General features: G+C 36.2%; 1 protein-coding gene across 4 annotated transcripts in view; it reads left to right on the top strand.

Annotated features, from left to right (window-relative positions):
- The first annotated feature begins 982 nt into the window (after window positions 1-982).
- The window catches only part of HEPACAM2 (HEPACAM family member 2), a 42,215-nt gene continuing 16,231 nt past the window's right edge, over window positions 983-26,966 (top strand). For 2 of the 4 annotated variants that reach the window (XM_037837486.1, XM_037837487.1), the window contains exons 1-4: window positions 983-1,070; window positions 8,524-8,877; window positions 12,007-12,291; window positions 21,799-22,095. In XM_037837486.1, the coding sequence (XP_037693414.1) occupies window positions 992-1,070; window positions 8,524-8,877; window positions 12,007-12,291; window positions 21,799-22,095 (1,015 nt within the window). In that variant the 5' untranslated portion in view covers window positions 983-991. The remainder of the gene's footprint in view (window positions 1,071-8,523; window positions 8,878-12,006; window positions 12,292-21,798; window positions 22,096-26,966) is intronic. The other 2 variants (XM_037837488.1, XM_037837489.1) reach the window with 1 other exon arrangement.

The raw sequence follows: 26,966 nt of genomic DNA, 5'->3' as shown, positions 1-26,966 counted from the left end.
AAACTTCTTTAATGTAACTTTTACTGTTAAAAGTGATTTGTGCAAGGAATTTTACTTGATTTGATGCAGATTTGGTTATTTACTCTCTGTCTTTTATAGAGGAAAGCTTGGACCAGGGCCTTCTTGAAAATGGGGTTTAACTAGTAACATAGTAAATTAAATGGAAATGTTCAAGCTACCTGCTGCCATGACAATGAAGAGGCCAGGTTGAAAAGCTGTAGCCTAGACACAATAGTAGAGGCAAGATCTTCTCTGGGTCATTGATTCACTTCCTCTGTGCTCCCGTTGGGAAAACCTGGCCTCAGATACTGTTGGCATAGGCTGTTCATCATAATTATGCACATTCCATGCTTCAGCCCCACTTGGAAACACACCCGTGAATTGCTATTAAAAACAAGATGGATCCATAGATTCAATACAACCATAGTAGCCATATGTTATAGGAAATACTACATAAAAAAACTACAATTTGAAAGATATTCTGGCACTCTGTTTTGATTCTTGGGTATAATTTCCACATGCTACTTAGTGACTTCTTAAAGATTTATAACTGTTTAATAGATACCTTACAATTTTCATAGGAAAAAAAAGAAATAAAAATTCCAAGTAATGGCAACGTTTGGCCTGATAGGCAACCAACTTTTGTTTTTAATGAAATTGTACAATATTCTCGCATTATGAAAACATACTATTTTTCAATAAAGTTACCCAAAAGGATATTTTCCTTCATATGATCATTAATAACCAAGAAGAACTTATAACAATATACTGACAATTATCGCTCCTGGCCAAGAAGCCGCTCTGAAAGTCAGAGCATGTAACAGGTGTTCCCACTCCCTGTGTCCTTTGTATACACATTCATTCTGTATTCAAATCACAGAAGCAAGAGGCAGGATAGGGTCTGTTACCTCACTGCTAATTTCCCTAGCAAATAAACCAACAACTGCTGGTCCATGAACCAAGTAACCACTGAGAACAGGGCACTGTGTGCATGGGACAGGATGCTTCCATGGAGCCCTTCAGCAGCACAAGTGGGGTCTTTCAGTGCAAAATATACTTCCTTCTCTTAGGTAAGGCACTGCATGAATTATGTTTTAACTTTTTATAATGTCCATAAGGTAAATATTTACTTCAGACTGTAGATTCTCTCAGATACTGGAAATGCAGCTCAGAACCTTTTTAATAACAACACACTTTGTTCCAGGAAAGAAGCAGGAACATTTAGAAGAACAAGTTTCATTAAATAGATCATTATTGCTTTCTTGGAACAACATTTATGGTCAATAGCACTCACTTAGAAGTTTAAGACATTCTAAAATCTAATGAATGTCTTCTCCTTAAGGAGTTTACAAAAGGTTCAAAGACTTTAATACATTTTATGGTGGCAAATATCCTTATAGGCCATTAGATTGTTACCGCATATAGTAAAACTCAAAACAATTTATGAAAATAGCTTTCCATTGTTTTAATTTAAGATATTGTTGCAAACTGTTGACTCTGCTGCATTTTAAATTACTTTATGTTATGAAATGTGGGGAAAAATTGGGTCCCAAATTGACAAAAATATTTTGTAAGCCATAGAGGGAAACATGTTAGAACGTATTATTTCTGAGAAATCCTCTTAGCCTTTCTCTTTTCCCAATGGCTAGCCTATTAAAAATGTTTTTTTCCTGCATCTTAATATTTTTCTTTCATTCCCCTCTTTATCCTTAGTGTTTAAACAGTCCAACAGTCCCACTGTTTTTATCTGTTTACATTATTCTCACCAAATGTTCTCTTCTCTTTTCCATTTTTCCTATTAATCAATTTTAGAAGTCAGGTTAGTTTCTTGGTTTGTTTATATGCAACAGGTAGGAATTTTAAAAAGACCATTTCCTTAAATTTAAGAACAACTCATCTAAATAAGTAATTTAAGTTTTAGCCTTCTTCAGTAATTTAGGGCCCTGCTTTCACTTATATAATGTTACTTTTTCATTGTAAATGTGATTTTTATACAAATTCATAACACATTGTGTATATCACTCATATTTTAAATGTATAGTTTGAAAATTCCTTTTAAAAACTGTCTGAATATCCCATAGTGGTGATTGTTCCAGTTTTTATGATGTTTATGTTCTCAAATGGATTTTTATTTTTTGAAAAATTAAACCTCCATAACTGGCTCTTTCTCTTTGTGAAATTTTCCTGGCTTTGGAAGTACCCTGTGTGTCAGTGCCCCACTTATTTTTGATTTTATGGCGACAGAACTGCTGCTACTTCATAAGCAGTGTTTTTTTAATTGACTTTAGGAAGAACTTACAGACAATACGTTTCAGGAGTTTGATTAAAATAAATGTACTTTAGAAAAATGGGTATCATATTCATATTAGTTAAAGCAATAATTATCCCTTAAGACTTCCTTCCTTTCATAAATTTACTTTTCTCTGTAGGTAGTATGTTGTAAAGACTACACATAATGTGAGAATCTTTTTGCTTTTAGAAATATTGAATTTCGTGGGGATTTTTCTTTTTAAAAAATCTGAAAAATTTGAAGCCCAAAATGTTTATACAGCCTATTCAAAACACAACTTCTTAACTTCTACTTTCTCTAAAGATGCAAGAGTTTATTTTCAGTCAACAATAGTTGTGTTATGCTTGCTAATACTGTGCAAGATAAGGGGAAAATAAATGTCAACTATTTTGAAATACAGCTAGAGGTCACTTTCGTGAAGTCAGATGTTTATATTCAATACAGTAAAACTGGTCTAGGGAGTCCTCTGTTTCTGGAATAAGATAAATTTTACAGTTGGTCTTCAAGTGTTCCTTAATACTTTGTACTCCTTTATAGTATTATTGTTATCCCGTTTAAGAGAGTCTCCAAAGGAGACATTAATGCTGACATTTTATATGTCAGGTTGTGTATGGGATTATCAGTGTTGTTCCAGATTAGTGTAATATCTTAAATGCAAAAAGTCTAAGAGTTTTCATTTTTTATACTCAAAAAGTAAGTATTAGTGGATCTAATAATAAAATTAAATTTCCATTTAAGTCCAAAATTTGGAATATCAAAATAAAGTTACACTTCATCAATTTTTTGTGTTTTTGTTTTTTTTGTTTCATCAATTTTTATATCATTTATTTTATTGAAATTCATTTGTTCATATAGAGGCTGATTTTTCTAAAACTTACATTTTTAGAACATATGATTTTCTCATACAACTAAAGAGGAACACTCAAAAAAATTCTCAAAATAAAGATATTTTTTAAATTAGTAAACTACTGTTTGACAGAATGGATTTATCATATCTGTAGTGGGAAATATATCAATAGCAAGAGAATATATGTTCCCAAAATGTAGAGGAGACATCCAATTATCTGTTTATTCCTCAAAGTTCACTACAAGTAAAGATTGTATCATATCACATATCCTGCAAAATGAAAAGTTTCAGGGGGCTGAATCAGATACTGTATAAAGAAAATTTAATCCTTGCTGACATTGCTATAACTTGCTATCTATAATTTATCTAATATAATGGTAAATGATAAAAATGGTATAGTTAGTTTCTAAGGAAACAGCTATTGTAACAGCTGCACTAGTTCTCACTGTCATACACACATATGAAAAGGCACACATATTTGAAAAAAAGTTAATTTGATGAAGAAGCTTTGAATATATTCAAAGATATCAATGGCAATGTATTATTTAAGGTATTATTACAAGATGCAGTTTCTAAAATAGCCCAAGAAGCCAGTTTTCCCCACACTTAACAACTATTGAAAATATTTTAGAAAAAGTTATTTTCTATTAAAGAAGTCTCATTTTTCCTTGGGCTGCAATGTTTGTATCTATATTAAATAAAATTTGCTTTCCATAATTTTATTCATGGACTCTCCAGTCAGTCTTTTCATATCTACATCTCAACATTCTGATTCAAGATCTGAAAGTTACCAACATTTCTATTCTAGTGATATTAGCACCCCATAGTAATATAGTGCCTCCCAGCCATTTCTAGTATATTACAAGCTCAGCCAACTTTTTCAACAACAATGACATTAAAAAGAAATATTCTTTCCCTTTCACCAAAGAAAAAAAAAAAGGTAATGATTTCTGCAATGAGTGCCCCAAATGACAAGTACAGAAGATAGGCCAGAATTTATTCATGTCATCTAAAGCTACTTCTCAATCTAGCAGTGGTTTCTATGTTGAACTGAAAAATGTCTTTAATGGACGAATAACATCAATGGCCAAACTACTTACTGCCAGGGGCAATTACTACGTTTTATGCCAGTAGCCTTGCAGCTTTTCCCAATGCATTCCCAAGGCTATGATTTGGATTCCCAACCCCCCACCCTTTGATTTCTTTGATAACAAACAGAATCACCACTTTACTGAAGGACCTCCTCCAAGGATGTCGCAACATAATGAGTGGATTAGCAAACCAACACTCAATGCCTCAATACCTCAGAATTCTTTGGGACCTCTCTCAATTAAGCAGGAGTCCACCACCTTTAAATGTACACAACTGTTACCCTGATAAATATGCCTCAGGATGTCAAGATCATAAACTTTGAGAATGGAAAAAGGCCTTAGACCTCATCTAACATAACTCCTTTTCTTTACACCTGGAAAACTGAGATCTAGGGAAGTAAAATGGCTTATCTAAGATAACATAACTAGCCAATCACCATTTTATCCCAAATATGTGCTCTTTAGTAATACCTCTCATTTCACTGGATTTTTAACTTTATTAAAGTGACAAATACAATAATCTCTGCAAGTTCAGAGAATACATTCCTGAAATCCCTTATTTCAGGCTAAATGGGAGAAGTAGAACAAGGGAGTCCATGAAACTCTTAAAAATATTTCAGTATTCACTCAAGTGAAAAAAGGAGACAGCAGTACACTTAATAAATACAATGAAAATTACATTTTTACATAAATTAATAATAATGGGAACCGAACAACAGCTCCCTATCCCCAATTTCAATGAAAAGCTTGTAAATACATTTTGTTTTGTGCAAATAACATATATAATAAGAGGAATCTTTTCCTGTCCTGGTCTCCCATCCAAATGCCCAATGTCTTTCCAATTCCATGACTTTGAGAGTTCCACCCTGCTCTGGCAGCTTCTGTGTCATGTATCTCAAACATCACTAGTTTTAAGACATAGATCTACTCTCTCATCTTCTCTCTCCTATGATTTCCTTGTAAAACCCATTACTCCTTTAACTCTCACTAGAATTCCCAGCATTCAGTTCCCTCTTTTTCTATTCGCTCAAAATTATTAACAACTAATTTAACATTCTGGCACTTACCAGAAAGGAACAACTTTTCATACTTTGTCTTGCACTTACGAGAAAGGAACAACTTTTCATACCTTTGTAATTCCTTTGTTATGATCCAAATCACTAAGATGAATGTGCAAGTACAGGCCATTACCAGAAAAATATATTTACAAGTCAATCACAAATACATACAGAGCCCAAGGAGGTTTTAGGTATTTCTTTATTCTTCCCATATAGTCACCTACTTTTCAGTCCATATGGTTAGTTTCAGTTGAGTGTCTAGGTGTTCCTTTTTCCTCTAACCAACTCTGATCTTTCTCCTTGGGCTTTCTCCTCCTGAGTTCTTTGCTCTAACTTACCTGCCTGCTCCAGGGTCTCATTCCTACTAATACAGTGTCAAAGGCCAAAACCATGGCTACTGGTGGATCCTGATTCCTCATAGGAGCAGGCCTACATCTTTCAGTTTCTCCAAAGAAGTCATCTGCAAAAAACAAACAGACCTCTCCACCTTTCCTTTTCTAAGTTAGATCACCTTTGATAATATGCCTTAGACGAAGCTTAAAGACCCCATTCCTTGCAGGGTGAAAAGGAGAAGTAATCAAAGTAATCAAAGAGGATAAACTTTTTTAATGGGGAAATTGAAATTGAAAAATAATTACTGTTATTTAATTCTAAAATGTAACAATCAAGAAGGATAAGAATTTTGTGTATGAAAAGTTATGACTGTAAAAATTACTGTATTTTCTAATTATAAAATGCAGCTGGTGGGTCCACATTGGTGAACCTTTAGGTTGCTTCCAGTATTCTGCCATTATGAAAAATGATGCAATAAATATCCTTTCATGTTGAAAAAAATGTAACTGGTAGAGTATTCTTAGCATAAATATCTTGGGTGTATCCTTTCCCACTGGCTTGTTTGCCAGTGGAATGATATTAAGAATACCTTGTTCTCCAACTGGAATGCCATGTTTCAAAGGGTACCTCAGACTGCTTTCTTTTTCTTTTATTACACAGGAGATTAAAGGTCATAGCCTAGCATGTCCCCACTTCACCTTTTAGCTTTCTTTATATGCATTATATAAAGAAGATATTTCTGAATCATGCTGTGTATTAGGTAACTATTATTTCAGAAGGCAGAGAATGAATGAATGTTGAGTTAAGAAAATAGGATTGAAATTAGAAAAAGGAGGATAAAAAATTTTTCATTCAAAATATTTATTGAGCTCTTGTGCAAGGCCCCCATGCTAGGTTGTGGGAATATAAAGGTGACTAAGACACAGACTAGTCGAAAAGATACATATTTCCAAAGGTGATTCCAATATACCACATTTCCCAAACTACCTGCATATACTCTCCTCCTTCATGTTACTACAGATAAGCAGCTCCTATCCAAGGCCAGCTCCTCTATGTGTCCCCTAATTTCCACCTCTTCTCATCTACTCAAGAATTTTATTCCACCTTCTCCCATCTCTTCTGCATTGCCAATATTTGCCTCTCTAGTATATTATTCCCGGTAGCTATAAACATGGTATTCAACTTCTATGCTCAAAAAATAAAAACCATTTGATTTCACTTTTTACATTCCTCTCCAGCTCCCACCCAATATCTCTGTGCCCCTTCACAGCAGAGCTCCTCAAAATTGTTGTCTATATATATTGTCTCCAATTTCCTTTCCATTCTCTTTTTTTCCCTCATTGTTCAAAACACTCCACATTTAAATTCCTCCCATTGTCTTCTCCACTATTTCAAATGTTCCTACGATGTGGATACCATCTTGCCTCCCACGTTTTAAATGAGGATATTGAAGCAAAGATTTTTTATTAGAGTTCCAGCAGCATGGTATCTTGAGTCAGGTAGGACTTTACTCCCCTACAGGTATATAGAAATGCTATTAAAATAAAACAGCAATATATCATGACTCAAAGTAAATATATAGAAATCTCCAGATGCCAGAAACCAGGAAAAAACCTGCAGAGATACCCATGAGTGCACAGGCACATACAATCGAGGCACCCAGGAGATAGGAATTGCAGTGGATCAAGATCCAGGTCCCAAGGTCCCTTAAGACCCCTCATTCTCTCTCGAATCCACCTCACCAGACTTTTCATGCCTAACGTGTCCTCTCAACACTGTCTCTTGGATGACTAATAGATATCTCAAAATGTCCAAAACTGACCTCCACTCCTCCCCCCAAAACCTGTTCTTTCCGTAGTCTTTCCCATCTTAACAAATGGCAACCCCATTATACCAGTTGATCAGGTCCAGAATCTTAGAGTCATTCTTCACTTCTCTTCTTGTATCCCACCACCATGGAGTCAGCAAATCCTTTCAGCACCACCAGCCTTTTTGCACTAAATCTTTTACTACCACCTTGGTCTATAGTACAGTCACTTCCTAAGTAGTGTCTCTGTAGCTCTTGCCCCACTTTCAGTCCATTCTCACAGCAACTAGAGTATACCTAACAAAACATAAGACAGATCATATCCCTCTTCTGCTCACAACTCTCCTGTTCCATCCCCATCTCACTGAGAGTAAAATTGCCAAATTCTTTGCCATGACCCTACGGATCAGCCTGATCTGGTCCCTGGCCACCTGCTGACCTCATGTGATACCATGCTCCTCCTCCTGCACTCTGCTCCATCTTCACCTGCCTCTTGCTCTTCCTCAAGCACACTAACCAGATTCCTCCTGCTTCTGGGTAGGAATAACTGATCTTGACTGATAATGTTTTAATGCCACTCTTTTCAGAATATTTGCATTTAAGGACTTGGCTCAAAGGGAGGAATTCCCAATTCAGGAATGATATCAATCCTTTCAGAAGGACTTGGGATAGATTCTTGGGAGGAAGTAGTCCTCTGATATTCTCAAATCACATGGTTTGATTAGGATGTGATATGACACACAACTTTATATATTGTTAAAGTTTTTCATTGGACTTTAGAACTAATAATCTTCCCCAGTTCTCCTTTTTTCCATTATTCTTTAACAGTCTTAGATAATAACTTCTGCTTTTCCTTTTCACCTTGCCTTTAAAGAAGTCATTCAATCTGCAGTAGTCTTTGGGTGGAGTTTTTGACATGCAGAAGGTCTCAGAGACAAAATACTTTACCTCTATAAGTGACTGGTATTAGACTGGACAGTACCTAGAAATCTCTCTTCTTTGAAAAGGATTATAGCTCCATCAAGTTCTCTCTGCAGTGACCTCTTTACATTGCGAAATGTGGTTCCAGGTCTTCACAGTTTTCCTTTCCTTTGCAGCAGGCACTTGCTCGGGGCTGACGGTGACAGTGCCATCACACACAATCCATAGCATCAGGGGTCAGGCCCTCTACCTGCCTGTGCACTATGGCTTCCACACTCTGGCATCAGACATCCAGATCATATGGCTGTTTGAGAGACCCCACACAATGCCCAAATACTTACTGGGCTCTGTGAATAAGTCTGTGGTCCCGGACTTGGAATACCAACACAAGTTCACCATGATGCCACCCAATGCATCTCTGCTCATCAACCCACTTCAGTTCACTGATGAAGGCAATTACATCGTGAAGGTGAACATTCAGGGAAACGGAACTCTATCAGCCAGTCAGAAGATACAAGTCACCGTTGATGGTGAGTCCACTATAAGTATACCTGGGTAGCAGGGTAGCATGGTGGTTGGCAAAGGCTCAGGAGTCTGGACTGCCTGGGCTTTAGATGCATGCTCTGCAACTTTGGACAAATTAATTTACCCTCAAAATCCCACTGTCTCAAATTACATCATCTACCTTATGAGGTTCTCTGAATATTAAATAATACATTGACTATAAGTGCTCTGCACAGTACCTATACAAAGGTAATCAAGCAATAAGTATAACTTATTATTTGTTTGCCTGGAACTATCAAGTTATTATTGGTAAAATGGAGAAAAATCTTCTTTCCTCAGCAGCAGAATGCCTCCTGAAAGAGACTTACCTTTGTCATGTGAAGATTTTTATTTCGGTAAGCTGTTTGGGGGAGGATGAGACTGGCTTAAGGACCATATTTAAGGAAAAATAGAAATTCCTGGCAATGTCCTCTGAGAGGGTGTAGAGCCAGCTGATTTTTAGACATTTATTTTCCTTATTGAGATATGTAAGTGGTATACTTTAAATAGTCTATGTCCAAAACCCAATTTCTGATTTTTCCTTCTACAACTGGTTCATCTCAGTATCTCTCTGTGCAACACCACCATCAGTTCTCACCTGGACTTTCCTAATAGCCTTCCAACTAGTCTCCCTGCTTCAGCCCCTGCTCCCTGCAAATTAAAATCCTTCAGTAGTTTTCTGTCTCATGAGTCAAAGTATTAACAGTGGCCTAAAAGGCCCAACAAGCTCTCCCCAGCCCTATCTGCTCCCATTTCCTACCTCTCTTCCCCTCACTCACCCTATTCCAGCCACATTGCTCTTCCCAGAACAGACCAAACATACTCACACCTCAAGGCCTTTGCATTTGCTGTTCACTCTACCTAGATTGCTTTTCTCCCAGATATTAGTAGAGCGCCCTCCCTTTTTTAGTTTATTTGCTTGAGGTCTCAGCCCAGATGTCACTTACCTGCAAAGAATTTTTGGACCACCCGATATAAACACACACACACACACTCACACACACACACACACACACATGTTGTCTCTAATTCTGCTTTCTTCTTTTTCATAGCATTTTTGACCACCTGAACATATTCTAGATGTTTATTTGGTTATGCTTTCTCTTCCCCACCTAGAATACAAGGTCCATGGGAGCAGGGATTTTGTATTGTTTGTTGCTTTGTTCTCAGTGCCTAAAACAGTTGCTGCCCCTTAGTAAGGGCTCAGTAATTGAGTAGAACAATTGAGTGGCAATGGGGAGACAGGAGAGTCTGTAGGGGAACAAAGACACCGGATGTGTGAGCAGAGGCCTAAAGAGTAACGTTGGGAAGAGAAAAATATACACCAAGAGGAGATTTTTATGAAGGTTTTCTGCATGGTAACCTATCTCCCCACAAAACTTTTAGAATATCCATTATTTGATAATGTGTAGTAAAGTTGGATCTCTTTAGGGAAAAGCAACCAAAAGCTTAATATCGCTTTGACGGGGATTTAGGAACTGTCTTCTTGGGAAACTTCCACATCTGGGTTATACTGTTTAAGTAAGTGTATGATCACAATACCAATGACTATTCTAATGACTGATTCTCCTCTTACATGACATATAACCGTACCACATATATTTCCACATACAGATATATTTTGAAAACAAAAATGACAATGCACACTTTTTCTACATAATAAACATATACACACTCATTTTAAAAAATTGTGATAGTATAAGCAGAAGCTTTTCCAACTCCTTTTTCTTGCCAGGAAATATAAAGGATTAAATTAAATGGGCAGCCGGTTCATTACACCCACCTTGAGAAATGTAGAAGGCTTCAGAACTACTCAGTTCCTCTACAAGTTGCCTTTTAACGTTCTTTCTGATTATCTTCCATTTCCTCCTATCCTCTCTGGGCTGTAGAACTGGTTCTGTATGTGTCCTAATGTGCATTTTCCAATGTAGGAAAATGTGAGCATGAATCAAGACAAATTTACCTGAGGATGATGCATCATCCCCAGTTAAAAATTTGATAGGAATTGAAGCATAAATACTGTAGCCAATCAACTGTCATTTATGTATGATCTCATTCTCCCTCTATCCTATAATCATACATAGAAGGAGATTATTAAAAACATATCTCTACAAAATGCAAGAAAGAAACAATGCCAAATCTAAAACCCTCTTCATTTTCCCACTTATTGCTGTGTAACTCTGACCAAGCCACTGTTATTTAGCGAACAGAATGATTAATGAAACATGCTGAGAATGGTTGTGGTTGCCTATACAATTCCCACTCTTACCCATCAATTTTAGAGTTATAATTAAGGGGAGAAATATTTACTCATTCTTGGAAATTTACTCCTTTGACAAATATTATTAAGTGTCCATTGTATGCCAGGCTCATAAAAAAAAACTATTTTCCTATGACTTGAAGTTTCAACAGGAATTTCTATTGGACTTTTCTTTTATATCTCTAATTTGCGATAATCCAAATAACACATTTTATCCTATGTGCAGATTGAGCTAGTGTTTGAAATGCAGGCTTTGGTTTGTTAAAGTGACTAACATAATGTTGCAACACAAATACAGAGCAATTAAAAACATAATTAGTTCACTAACATGGAAGGAAAAGTAAGTGGTGCATATGTGATTCTCTAAAACTTGCCTCAATTCCCCCAAAATTGGATTTATATGAACTGTATATTTGCAGATGGTGCATAGAAATTTGTGTTCTCCACCCCACCCCAATCAGCTCCTTTTGGGACATTAGGACAAGTCAAGAGAGAGGAATAGTAGTTTGTACATGAGAGGATCCCTTTGTGTTGTTGAGGAAAGTGTAATGTAGAAGAAACTGGGAAGCTGGAGTTCTCTGCTACTAACCACATTATCTATAAAATAAAGGCTTTTAATAGAAAATCTTTGAAGAGTAAATTCCATAATTTGGTTACCTCTGATAATGAATGGTTTTTTAAAAATATTTTATCATTTTATGTTTTCCATGACCCTTTATTCACTTCATTTTTGCCTGAACTGCCTACATTTACAAAATGTAAAATTTGGGAATCATTTCACCAGGATTTAATATTTGAAAGACCTCATAATTCTATAGATGGCAAAAAATCATTTCTATTTCTCTTGATATTGCAGACCCTGTCACAAAACCGGTGGTGAAGACCTGGCCTTCTTCAGGGGCTGTGGAGTATGTGGGGAACCTGACCATGACATGCCTGGTGGAAGGGGGCACTCGACTGGTTTACCAGTGGCTGAAAAATGGGAGGCCTGTCCATACCAGCACCACCTACTCCTTTTCTCCCCAAAACAACAGCCTTCGCATTACTCCAGTGACCAAAGATGACATTGGGAATTACAGTTGCCTGGTGAAGAACCCTGTCAGTGAGATGGAAAGTGACACAATTATACCCACCATATATTGTAAGTTTTTAAAGAAAACTATTCATGAATTTCTTCTGGAAAAGTCTCACAGGGGTAGTCACAAAGAATATCAACACCAGATGATTGGTTTTACCACTATTGTAATTCAGGATTGTTCTAATCATACTTCCTAGGCACCATCTTGTCATGAAACATATTTACCAGCACAACCATATTTTTTAAAAGATCAAGTTAAGATACTGCTGAGAGGCCATTCAGGACACATTTTGGGTTTTTGTACTTTGTGTGGCCTCATTTCCAGTGGAAAGTGGGAAGCTCAATTTCAAGAACCCAGAACCATGCAGAGGGGGCTAAATTTAAATTATTCATTTCCAAGTAGGAAGAGTTGGTGATCATAAACCTAGAGAAGGATATGTTCTGTAGCTGACCACAAGGAGAAAGAAGCTTCCTGGGTTATGCATGGGTAGTGCATCCCCAGGCAAAGTTATTCTCTCTGCTCCTTTTCTCAGCTCTATTTTTAGAGGCAGGGCTCAGGGAGGACCACAGTCAGAGCAAACGTAATTATTCTGCAGTAAGGTATGCAGGTTCCCAAGAATCAGTAATTATTTGGGAATTCAATTTTTCTTTGGTTTCTTTTCGGCAGTTTTTTTTTTTTTGTTTGTTTGTTTTTGCTTTTGGACCTCAAATACAGAGTTAAGGTCATCAAATTCTTCAGTTCATGGCAACCCAATAAGTTCCCTCTATTTATTATATTATTTCCCCAGTCCCTTTTACTCTATTTCACCACCTCTAATGTGTTTAATGTTGCATTCTAATTTAAGTTTAACAAAAGTTTCCTCAACCTCTACACTATTGACATTGTGGGCTAGATAACTGTTTTGGGGGGCTGGCCTGTGCCTATTCAACAGGATTCCTGGCCTCTACCCACTAGAGAGTAGCACCCCATAATATCTCCAGACATTGCCAAATGTTGCCTGGAGAGCAAATCCACCCCATCCCCACCCCGCAGTTGATAGCCAATGGCCTACCACACTGGAAAGTCTTCTTATCAGTTAACAGGTAGCTTAGAGCACAGCTGCAACTAGCAGCTTAATAAGAAAAACGAGGGATGCCAAAGGCATGAGGGTGGATGTTTCAGCAGATTGAGTCATATAGAAAGAATTAAGCCTTGTACATTTATACACTTACTTATCAAGCATATTTGCATATTACTGGGAGAGGCACTAAAGCCTAATTTTCAGTGCCTAGGAGTCAGGCAGGCCTCAGTGGGAAAACTGGTTCTGTCCTGACCCGTGTTACTTTAAGTAAATCCCTTGATCTTTCTGAGCCTCATCTGTAAAATGAAGAGAGTTAAAATTACCTTTCCACATTACTGTCATTGCATGAGGTATCATCTGAAAAATAGTCAATGACTGACACAATGCAAGCACTCAGTAAATGGAGGCTTTTTTTATTATCATTATCATCAATACATCTGTATTCTATTTTCTTCAATAGAAAAGTGAAAGGGTCCTCTTGAGGAAACATGTTATTAGCTGTTTAGAATAAACCACCTGCATGTGTACGTAATGTAGCCTTTCCAATTAGATAAGCTTAAGGAAAAAAACTGAACAGCTGCAATGGGACAGGCCCAGCCTAGAGGAAAAGGAACTGCTGGAAAGAGAAGTATGATGGTGTGATATGGGTACACATGGAGGCTTTGCTTATACCAGAAAAACTAAGCTAAGGAAAATAGAATAATAATCTTGCCTATAACTGAACCTGAATCTTGAATATAGTTGAAGATTATATTTTGATAGAGGAGAAAAACATGCAAAATAAAATATATCAGATAGAATGCAACAGGTGCCATAAGAAAGGGTGCGATGGGGAACAGTGGATAAGAACAGGAGCTCTGGAGCCAGAAGGCACAGGTTCAGTCCTGCCTCTGCTACTTACCTCTCTGTGCCATAGTTTTTTCATCTGTAAAATGGTTTTAATGGTAGTATCTGCTGCAGAGCATTATTTCGAAAATTAAATCTGTTACTATACCTAAAGCGCTTTACAACAGTGACTGTCCCATAGTAAATACTATATAAGTTTTAGTCATTATCACATAATATTAGTATTAGTCTATGGGAATTCAGAAGATGGAAACATTACTTTTGGCTGAGAAGAATTATCCTTGAAGAAAAGGCATTTAAGCTGGGCCTTGAACAATAGGTAAGATTTGGGCAAGTGGCAGTATTTGGAAAAACTAATTCAGGCAGTAGGGACAACAGGAACCAAGACACAGAGCAGAGGTAAAAGTATTTGACAAATGGTCCAGTTTGTCTAGAGTGCAGAATACAGGGAGGAGAGGCGTAGGATAGATGGTCAGATGGATAAATTAGAGTCAGATTATGGAGAGCTTTAAATGCCACACATTATTTGATAAATAACAAGGAAAAATTGACTTTTTTTTAAACAAGTGTCTATATAAAACGAGTAGAGGATGGTTTGTTTCTAAATACTTACATTCACATACACATAATAACATTCTAGGCTAAATCAAGAAATGTTTCTTAAGAGAGTACACATTTTCAAGATAGATCAAAGACTTCATACAATCATATAAAGGATATGAATATATAATATATATCTATAATTATGTGTTTGTATATAGGCACATATCACAAGGTAAAAAGGGGGTAGGATCTATTTTGTCAACTTATGATATAAAGGGGAAAAGACACTACTTTTGAACTATATACAGTACTTAAACATATCTAAGAGTAACTTGAAAATATTTTTCTGAAAAGTATTGTTCACATAGAAATAAATACTTTACACATTGATAGAATAATTCAATTTGGGTAGGAGACCCAAAGAATAGTAACTGCTAATCCAACCCAAGTCAAAATTCAGTGTCTCAATGAACTAGTTGCATCACTCAGAAACAGAATAAATTATATTAAAGAATGCCAAAGAAGAGGAAATTATCATTTTTTTCACCAAGAATACCAAAGTACCACACATTACATGCAAATTATATAACATTTCTTACTTTCATTAGTTATATTGTGTTTAACAATGGCATTTTTATAACAGAACTTTTGTCTATATTTCTGTTGTAGTTTTACGTAAACATATTCAGATAACATTGTGAAAATATTCTGTCTGCTTAAAACATACTCTCTCAAGGCTAAGAAATAGATTCTGCATGACCAGCATTGATTTGGAGTGGAAAATTCAGATTTGGCACAGTCTAATTGTATGTGTAATAATATTCGTGAGAGAATAAAGTTATTCTGACATGAATTAAAACTTCCATTCAACTCCAAGTAGCACAGACCCAAGCATTCAAGTTAATTAAACACAATGAAAGAGAATGCAAGCAGACAGATAGAATAAAATCAGGATTATGCAAATCTATCCTTAGATTATACTTTATTCTTCGGTCTAAATGGTTTACATTCACAGAGAAAAAGTCCAAACTGCAAAACAAGGTGTTAAACTATTAACTGAATATGAATCCCGAGGAACCATCTTTCAATGTGGTGGGAGACAATAGGAAGTGAGATTGTGTTGTAACATTCCTTGTTAATTGAAGGAAACCTGATCATATTTTGTTTCATCAATGTGCTCTTGAGGTGGGGAGTGGCTAGCACAGTGCTGATAAGCCTCAACTGTAAATTCAGACCACCTGGGTTAAAGCCCTAGTTATGCCATTACTAGTGTGTGCCAGAAAACTCCCCTTCTGTGTATCAGTTGCCTCATCTCATTATCTACACTCTCCCCAGTGTAAGGTGAACACCTATCTCAAGAAGGTTGAAGAGGATTAAGTGAGCATTTGTGTACAAAGTAGTGAGTGAGTGGTACACAGGAAGAGCTCAGTAAATGTTAGGTCTTTTTCTTTTTCTTTTTTTTTTTTTAGCCAAAACTATGCTGACATAATTAATTGGCAGTAAGAAGTAATGGAGAGTCTGAATAACTTACAAGATACCTGCAAAGAGAAAACTGAAAGAATAACATGAGAACTTTCTTCCTCAAACATTAGCATTCTTTAATTTAACTTACTCTATTTTTCTTCATTAATGTATTTTCTTTGCATCAATTTTTCTTATGTCCACTTATCTATTTATTTGTCCATCTGCCTACTCATCTTTATATGCTAGCCATAGATTTAAGGGAAACAGTCATGAAAGAAATGGCATAAACAATTATAGGCATATGAAAATATCATTTGCATCTTTAAGTACACTTTTGTTTTACTATATAATTTATTTTTTTGGCAAAGTGAAAACAAGATCTTTCAATATTTGCAAGTCTGTGCACCAGTCTTAATTACCATGACAAAATATGCTGATAAACAGTGTGGAAAAGTATAAAAATGTTATGTTAACAGAGAAATATGTTAAGTGTTATGCTTTGAATCTCTAAACTTGCTTTTCTTGTGTTATTTGAAAGAATTAAAATATCCCAATTTGAACGTTAAATTCAGATTTCTCAGAAAATAGCTCCTACCTACAGACTGAACCAACTTTCTTCTTCACGTTGTTTTAGACCTAGCCTATGGAACCCTTAAGAAGAATTATCTGTCATGGGTAATGATCAATGACAGATAGTAGAAGGAAAAGCATTTAGAAAATTTATAAATGTGGGATATGTTTGCACATTGTAAAGATGAATTATCTATAAGATTTACGAAAGATTTCAATTCAATGGTAATTGTCAATATAGTATTATTTTATTTCCTTGCTTATTGTTACATTCAAATGTAGAAACCTTCATTTGGTCAATATCACATCTTATTGATCTTCATTCACTGATTCGTTAATTCATTCATTCATAGTTTGACTTGATTAGAAAATCAAACATAAGGGTCTCATTTTGCTAACCAATATTAGCCATCTCACAACATATAGGAAACACAATCCAGGCTCATTAATAACTTTTATTGCTAATTGCTACCTTAACCATGTGTTTTGTTTATTTGTTTGTTTGTTTAGTTGGTTTGTTGGTTTGGAGCCAGAAGAGTTAAATAAAATGCATAATCTGGAGATGTGCCATTTATCATATCTGTTTGTGTGGCCTCAACACATTTGCAAATCTTTATCATTCCATTCTAACTAGGAATACGTGCCTTGGTTGATGTTATTCCTACATCTCTTTCTTCACCTGGCTACACCCTCTTCTTTCTACACAGCATCGTATTCTCCAGAAAGGCTTACCTGCCCCCGCCTTCTCCCGCCTCCTCAGTCTCACTAAGAGGCTTGCTGCTCTCCTGTAGCACCCTACACACATCTCTGCCCTCAGATTCACCACATTATATTTTCCTTAATTCTCTCTGCTCATAAGTGCAGATTCCAGTGTTAGCTGACGAAGCTGTAGAAAAGCCAAATTCCCATTATATAACGTCAGGTTCCTAATTATAAGGCTTTGGCCCTTTATTTTTTCCTGACCTTTAGCAAAGTTCCTCAATAATCTAGTAAATGTCACGTTCTAGTATTTCCCCATAGAGGTCCACATCATAATTTAGAATTCCAGCAGGAATCAACTATCCTGTTTTCTTAAGCCAATCTTTTTTATGACAGTTTGCTTTCTGAAAGCAGGAATTGTTTTTTATTTTGGCAGAAAAAAAAAGTATCAAAATCTATCAAGATTGACCATTTTTAATGAGGTTATGATGTCATAATATGGTATTGGCCTCAGTGGGGTACAATGTCATGCTAATAATTCGGAAAAATATCTACTTGCGGTTCATGAAATGTATATACCTTCCAGCGCCAGTTGTAAATAATAACCCAGTAACCACTGTGTTTTGTGCACAACATATGGCACTGCTGCAGGGAAGTAACTGTAAGTGATAAAAATTGAAAGGGGAAATAAAAGGTCATTCACATTAAATGGTTACCATCTGCTCCCAAGCAGGGTGGCAAGCAGCATCATGACAGAAATTTAGGTACTCTTCCCGCCCAGCCATAAATTGTTAAATAGAACAGATGATATGAGATTTTACAAGTCATTTGGTAAACAGCTATTCCTGAAGCAAAGGGTTCATTTCTGTTAAGAGCTCTCTGCCAAAGGCAAGAAGCTGAACCATAATCCAGAGTCAAAATGGAATTATCTTTCTGCTTTCATCTTCAGTGTCAGAGGCCACTCTGGTTTAATCACTCCAAATGTGTTCAATTGGATTGTCCATTCACTTGAATAATGTGCTAGGCTGCCCCTCCAAGTGCAGGGATGGTCAGCCTGAAGTGCTACGAGAAAGGAAAAAACAAAATCCTAGTATTCACAGTTCATAGTATATGGTCAGAAGAAAATAGATTATAAGCAGTGTGCAGAGTATAACATTTCTTTGTGAGATATATATGAAAGAGAGAGAGGTACATAGAAGAAAGACTTAAAGACCATACACCAAAATGTAGATGCTGGTTCTCTGAGTGGCAAAATTATAGGCAACTTTTTGTTTCATCTTTGTGCTTCTCTGAATTTTCAGTATTATCTGCAATGAACTTGTTTTTCTTTTACAATCAGATAAAATGTGTCACATTTTAAGAAATCATGTTAGAAGCAAAGATCTAAAATGTTTACGGTGTTAGGTTCCAAAAAGTGGAAGAAAAATTTGGGTGGAAGGTGGGGGGATTTGAGACTGACTCTAAAAAGCCATACATAGCATATAATTAAGGCAGAAGATAAAAAGACTATACCAATCATGCAACCCAACAAATGAGGAAGTGTCACATCAAATTTGAATATAGGAGTCAGTAGGAAAGACAGCTAAGTGAATCAGATTCCTTTTTTAGAAGCATGTTTTATTTTTAAACTAGAGTGATGTTATTAAATTAGATCATCAATGTTAATCAATGGCCTTGGCTCTAAATGACTTTGGGCTTCCTCTAAAAATTAAACCCATCCTCAGAGATTGAAGAATTACTACCTTTGAGAATATTCCATCATGTTGCAAGGTCCTAAGGCAATTTCAAATGAGGAGTTCCCAAAAAGTCTGGACTAATGTCAGAAAGCTTTAAAAGGAATAACCCTCATTTTTATATGTGTTAAATTATCTCGCAATTTGTTTTTTATAGTCACATCCGTAAACCCTAAAGAACTGTGGGAAGACACAGGCCTAAACTGAATGGCTGTATCGCTATGACTACACTTCTGTTCTTGATTAAGCTTGCTTCTCTCTGCTCTGAGAGAGACTCTCAGACTTTTGTTTTGTGCAAGGACTTGGGTCTCTTGCTATTCCAAACCTCAGCTGACTCCTCCCCTTGGTTTCTTTCTATATGAGCCAAAAACAGTGCCCATAACCATAAACAACGTTCTATCAATGGTGGCAACTTGAGGGTCCTGCTGCTCCCCCGGCCTGAGATAGCAGCCTCAGGAACCATGTCCTCGACATAGCAGATTCCCTCACATTGCCTAGAGCAGAAAAGTCTTAAAATTGATTTTGGTTGAGGAAGTGAAAGCAACTTCTTACCCACTTACCCTACTTACTATGTAGTGAACTTCAAAATAAGAGATCTCCATTTTACAGCACAAAGTTCTAAAGCAACTTGTCACAGTAGTCTCACCTGTGGCAGTATCAGCTTGAAATGAGAGAACTATTCAGTAGGTTTCCAGTGCAGTCACAGGAAAGGGACTTAGTTTCTCTTCATTAAAATCCTCTCCAGTTCCTGATTATTATAAATTTGAAGGTACTGATTCCTGTTTGCTTTCTTAATGCAGGGTCTTCTTACATATATATATTAATACAAATCTATAGGATTATTCTGCATTTCTCTGTCTTCAGAAAGCAAATACATATAAAGGGTATGTTCCTTAACTAAATATAATCCATTGCTTTGCATCTTCAGTTTCTGCTATGCCTTAGGGAATTTGTTTCCCCAGTGGTACATTGGTCAGAAAATACTGACGTCATAGAGAGCCACACTGGGAATCTGCAAACATGTGGTTGGCTGGCCCATATCCAATATAGCTTTAGCATGGAATGAATCAAGGCATTTCAGAGGTAGAAAGAATCTTAACAGTCAGTCATCTAGTCCAACCTCTTTATTTTAGAGATGAGGAAAGTGAGACCAAAAAAGTTTAAATGATTTTCTCAAGAACACTTAACTAATAATTGGGAGAGTCAGGATTCATCTTAGTTACTCTGCTTAGTCACTACATTATATTATTCCATGCTCTGAGACATGAATAGTTGGTACTTTTTTTTTAATCAGTATCTTTGAGACTAGGCTATTACTCAGAAAGCCATCCATTGCTTTATTCAGAATGTAAATTCATTAAGAGCAGAACTGTATTTTGCACTCCTTTTTATCTCCCATATATTAAATATATTATCTCACATTTAGTATCTCTTAAATATTTGTTGATCGATTAATTGGTTGACTCATTACAGAATTAAGGTGTATTTAGACAATTTATTGTAAAACTAGTAATGTAGACAACAAGAAAGGATTCTAACATAGAAAGTTATGCCACTTACATTTTACTTCTTTTTAGGGAGGTAGTGTGAATGATTACATGCATACATTTTAGAGCCCAACTCTATTTAATAGCTATGTGACCATGGACAAATAAATCATTCAATTGCCTCTTCCCTCATCTTACAATGGGAATAGTGACATCTTCCTCATGTGTTTGCTGTAAAGATTATATATGGTCATCTGTATAAGCACTTAAAGTACCCACATGGTAAATACTCAATAAATGTTGGTTATGATCAGCTGGTAAATGAGGACACTCATGCTCTAATGCTAGTTTTTTAAACTAGTAACCAGAATTTAAACTGGGTGAGAAAACCAATCTAACTGGGGAATGCTTTTTAATCTCCCTCTTTATTTATTCTTTGGCCTCAAGAAAAAAGCAATGGGAAATGTGTCTTCATCTCCTGGCAACTTGATATCATAGAAATGTGAGAAAAAACACCATGAATATCTACAGTTAAGCAGTTTATTGTTGATCAATGAGTATTTCTTAATGATAATGAAGATGTATTTTTCCAAATGGAACCCTAAGCTCACTAAAGAGAAGGTTTAAAAATTCTTTACCTGTTAAAATATCATGAAAATATGTAACATCCATATTATTTGCATGAATTTGTGTTCCATGTTAAACAAACTGCTTTTATAAATATTTGCATGAGCCACCCAGCACTGAAAAGAAAAACAGATAATAATCAAAGGATGGTTGTCAAAGAGAAAATAGTGCCTATAATCTATTATAAATATGGTTTCAAGTACCATTACTGTTTCAGAAAAACTGAGTTTGTCTAATAAGACTGTGGATTATCCAAAAGCTTAGCACCACAGTCATGATGCCAGTGTCTGTAAAATTATATACTGTTATAAGACTTCAAGACTTGACATGTGTGAATCACATCTCAAACAACTTCTGTTTTCTTTGATACCAGAATAAAATAATTTTGGGTCCTTATTTATTAGGAATCTAAATGAGGACCAATTACCCAAATTGGACATGAAGTCTTTCATAGAAAGTAAAATGATGCTTAGTTACCAGATTCAAAAACTGTCATGATTACTTATTTTACCCCTTTTTTTCTTTTTTATATTAATACAGATGGACCATATGGACTTCGAGTTAATTCTGATAAAGGGCTAAAAGTAGGAGAAGTGTTTACTGTTGACCTTGGAGAAGCCATCCTGTTTGATTGTTCTGCTGATTCTTATCCCCCCAACACCTATTCCTGGATCCGCAGGGCTGACAATACAACATATGTCATTAAGCATGGGCCTCACTTGGAAGTTGCATCTGAGAAAGTAACCCAGAAGACAATTGACTATATGTGCTGTGCTTACAACAATGTAACCGGAAGGAGAGATGAAACTCATTTCACAGTTATCATCACCTCTGTAGGTAAGTGTGACATGACAGGCAAGGATCCCAATAAAACACAAATGTGTGCTGGCCTTGCCTTTCCCCTATTTTATACTTATATCAAAGAGGAAATGATTGTGGGTTATTTCAGATACTCTAAGAAACTCTCTTAACTAAGCCATGGCTTCGATGGGTCAGTCAAAGCAAATCCAAAACAGAATGGAGGGGAAGTCATTTGCTGGCTCTGAAGGGCTATGAAGAAAAAGGAAATTCAATAAATTGCTTCTAAATGTACACTCCTGTTTTCCTAGTTTTACCAGTAGGAACATAAGAGAATCAGGGCATCATTCAGAGAGTTTCTCTCTATTGTTTCATTAGGTCAAATGAATAAATCTCCATGAGTTGGAAGTCTGGTTTTCCTACCACCTTTTTCACTCCCCTTCTCACTGTCCTTCATGGGCTTCCTTCCCTCATTCACTGTTCAAACACCTGGTATCTGTGGAAGTTCTCACTAGGGATCTCAATGACCTGGAAGTGATACAATTTTGTAAGTCTGTGAAATTTTGCATTCTTTCAGGGAAAAACTTTCAGTTGATTTTCAGAGAGGTCTCAATCCCCAACAGGTTAAGAATCACTGCCTGAAATATTGGTGTCCACTAAATTTCCATCCATCCGAGCCTTCTTCTCTTCTCTTTCTATACATTCTCCTGGGTGATTTCATTCACCCCCATGGTTTCACGTACTACTGATGCATCCCAAATTTATACCTGTAGAGTTCTAAAACTGTGTTGTGTACCCAGCTGCCTTCTGGATGTCTCTATTTGAATGAACCAGAGGCAGTATACAGGTCCCACATACAAAACTACCTTATTCTTTCTCCACAAATTACTATTCTTTCTGTATATTCCCTGGTTAAGTGAATGAACCTACTATCTACCCATCTATTCAAGCCAGAAAGTTAAAAGCTACTCCAGACTCTTTCCTCTTGCTTATTGCTCTAACCCACATATAATTACCAAGTTCTCTCAATTCTCCTTCCTTCCTACTTCTCTGGTCCTTACTCTTCTCTCCTCTACCTCCTTCTACTTCTACTATTACGTCCACCAGTGCTATCAAGTCCTTCCTGTACTCTTCTTTGCATACAGACAAAGACAAGCCAGATTCCACTTAGGGAAAGCCTGGGGGCAGGTTGAAACAGAAAGGGGTGCTTAGTGTGTCTATGATTGGTGGAGGAACAATTACAAAAGATGGCCATCCATAGATACCTTCTCCATTAACACCTTCTTCTTCATCTTTACAGCTCTAGTGTCAAGCACTGCACCCATAACGGAGAAACTCCATCAAAATCACTTGCTAAATATGTAGTTTCATTAAGACACCTCATACATATCAGATTAGGATCTCACAGATAGGAACTAGGAATCTGAATGTTTAGCGATCATAAGTGTGGTACCATTTGTTTAAGGTGTTTTTCCTCCACAGACTTTTGTATTTATTAAAAATCTATTAAAGATCCATCTAAAATTATAAGACTATCACAAATCTATAGATTGATGAAGAAATATATAGTAAATGGGATCCTCCCAAGACTCCTTAAAGTCAAGGGTATTCATATTTACAAAACCTTCTGAATATATTGGAATTTTTAAACTGGCATGATGGGGTTTATTTTCTTATATGAAGAAAATTCAACACTTTCTAAACAGTGCTGTCCAATAGAAGTTTCTGCAATGATGGAAAGGTTCTGTATCTGTGCTGTCCAATATGATAGCTACTAGTCTCATTTGGCTATTGGGCATTAAAATGTGACCATGCAACTGAAGAGCTGAATTTTAAATTTTATTTAATTTTGATTAATTTAAATTTAAATAGCCACATGTGTCTAGTTGCTACCACATTGGACTCTAGAAGCTCAAAATTGTAGAATTTCCAGCTCTAGAATTTGGACCTGAATTTAATTTGGATTCATTTGGGCAATAGATACTGATACATTTCTCTTAGAGATCTCAGAAGTACATGCAATATAAATTATGAACTCATTCATTCATTATTGAGCATCTGTTAGGTGCCAAGCACTATGGCAAGGCATGAGACTACCATATAAAAAAAAAAAAAGTCCTGCTAACAAAGGTTCACATCTAGTATGGGTGACAGACATGTAAACAGTTAAGGTGATTCCTTTGTATTCTGTTTTTTAGTCAGCTTAACCAGCTTTTCACCCCAGTAGCTAATCAAAACATAATTTTAAAGCAAGCCATAGTTATGTATGTAAGATATTTTAGTAGCAACTTGGATCTCATCCTAGACTTCTTCCTCTTGCTCACTGCAAGTGAAAAATGGCTGTAATAAATAGAGGTATATTGCAATGAAAACTTTCCCACTGCCTACCATTTCTCCTTTAATATTTGGACAAGGTATTTTCATAATGTCAGAAGCCCCCAATATTTGATTAAGATCTTATTACCAAGGTCCAAAGACAGCTACGGTCTTAATGTCAGGCAATTGCCTTTTACAAAATCTAAAAAACCTGTTCGACCTGTACAAAGACCAGGTATTTGTTATTATAGTAAATAAGAAGGGCAGGTGCTTATTTTTCAGAGGGATTCAGGGTTGTCAGCATTAGTGACCTCTCTGTGGTTTCTAGAGCTATTTTACTACCCCCTAAAAATTGGCAGAACTTTTATTCAAACATTAGCAAAATGATAAAGAAAAATGAATAGATTAATGCATTTTGCTAATAATTAATTGCTTAAGTTTTCCAAATGAATGTCTCTGCAATTCACCAACCTACAGTTATAAATGAGCATCACTTCTATTAACTGAGCATTTACTGACCATGTACTCTAACAAGCAGTTAGATTTTCTGCTCTATATTAAATTTTCTCTACATTAAAATCTGTGGTGAATTCCAAATAATTTAGAAAGATAAGTCTTTGAGATGTTTCCAGAACCAAGCTGGTGTTTGTGCAATCAGAGGCAAATTATATTATCTACAATATAGATAAACCTCTTTTTTTTTTAATGAGGCAAAGAATATGGCTAACCAAAAAGCCTCAGGAATAACATGTAGAGGGCAACGAAGAGAGGAGTCAAAGATGACTCAAACGTCACAAATATGGAAAGAAAATAACAGGTCAGGAAATAATCAAATGTTTTGTTGGGAGCTTGCAATGGGGAGAGGATGGCTGGAGAATGTGATAATTAGCTGTTTCTCCTGCCTGTGTAAAACTAGATCAGATGGTGCCTTCCTCTTCTGTGGGCTATGATTCATATCTAATTTGTGATAATAACTGACTTTTCTGAATCTCAGTGTAGAAATTCTAAAGGAAACAGGTATAATGGGCAGGTTCACACAGTTAGTAAGTGATAAAATAATATCTGAATTCAAAGCCCATGTTTTTAATCACTACACAAACTGTCTTTCTTGATGTAATTGGTAATAGTGATAGGACTATGCTCTTTTTAAAAGAAATGTGCTATTGCACATATGCAGTACACCATGCATTTCGTCATGACCATAACTAATTGTATGCTATAGAGATGACTTCTGGCTTGTCTGAGACTTTCATATTAATGAGAAAATATGAAATATCTGTAACTAAAAACAATATCTATAATATATGTTTCAAGGAAAGAATAACTATTAAAATAATGAATTAGCATTTATACCGTGGAGAGACAATAACTTATTACCTAAATTAAGGCCTCATTCCTTGAATGCAGGGTCCCTACTTTTTAACTGGGCCTAAATCACTATGGTGACATGCAATATATATAAAGTGGAAATGTTTATGGAAATGTAAACAGCTGATCAGAATTCAAACGTTCAAATGTAATGAAAGCATTAAAAGGCATAAATAGAACTCCCTATAGCCACATAGCCTCCGTTTGAGATTTAGCTGTACTAGGAATGTTTTGGATTCATCTGTGATCCCGAGAAATCTACCACTTTTTATGTTTATTTATACACCAAATATTTTCTTAAAGAAGAGAATAGGAAAATGATTCAAAGCAGGAAAATGGTTTTACTAATTTCTTCCTGTCACCTAAGAATTTCTCAAACCAAGATCTCTAGGAAATGTATTTCACTTTGGGCCACTAGAGATAATGATTGAGATAGAACTATCTTAGGTGACATACTGTGAGCATCTAGCTCAGAATAACTGTGTCTGTCAGGGGACCATGACAGAGTGTGGAAATAGCATGACCTTCAATATGGCGCCATCAGCAGCTTAGGGACATGAATCCACTGCCCTAATCAGGGAACAGATTGAATGGGAGATATCTCAGGGCTTCATTCTGACTGGCAGCATATGGCTGTCCTGTTTTGGGTGCAGTCTCTCAAACAGCAGGGTTGTAATACCATGGTTACCACACCTCTTGCCCATATTTGCACTTAATATGTTATTTTGTTTTACTTGTTTGCCCAAGGAGGGGGCAAATAGCATTTGCACTAGGGCTTTGGTAAATGAACCAATCATGTTTAAATAATGGAGAGAACAGCATGCTTTGTGCTAGAGAGGAATAAACTCCCCGAAAGAAGGAGGCTCCTCTCAGTGTCCAGAACTGCATTATGGATCCCTATATAGTCTATGTGACAAAAAGGTCAGAATTTCCCTGCAGTCTTCTTTTCAATTTGGGATCTGGAAGTCTATCTCTCCAACCCCACTTGCCTAGGGCTGAGACCACAGCAATTGTGCCCCTTGATTTGATCCTTGATATATTTTAATTTTTAATTTTTTGAAAGATTATGATTTTAAATGCTGGACATAATAAATCTTGTGTGTTCTGGGAAAGAGAGGCAGTGTTGAGAGCAGAAAGCCAGGATACTCTAAAGGAAAGGTGAGCCTAACATGAAAAAACATGTACTCTGAGAAAAGGACTGCTCCCAGTCCCCATTCTTCAGGGGA

Source organism: Choloepus didactylus, chromosome 5 (assembly GCF_015220235.1).
Source record: "Choloepus didactylus isolate mChoDid1 chromosome 5, mChoDid1.pri, whole genome shotgun sequence".
Classification (NCBI taxonomy): domain Eukaryota; kingdom Metazoa; phylum Chordata; class Mammalia; order Pilosa; family Megalonychidae; genus Choloepus; species Choloepus didactylus.
Note: the sequence above shows the minus strand (reverse complement) of the source record. Positions and strands in the feature narration are given on the sequence as shown.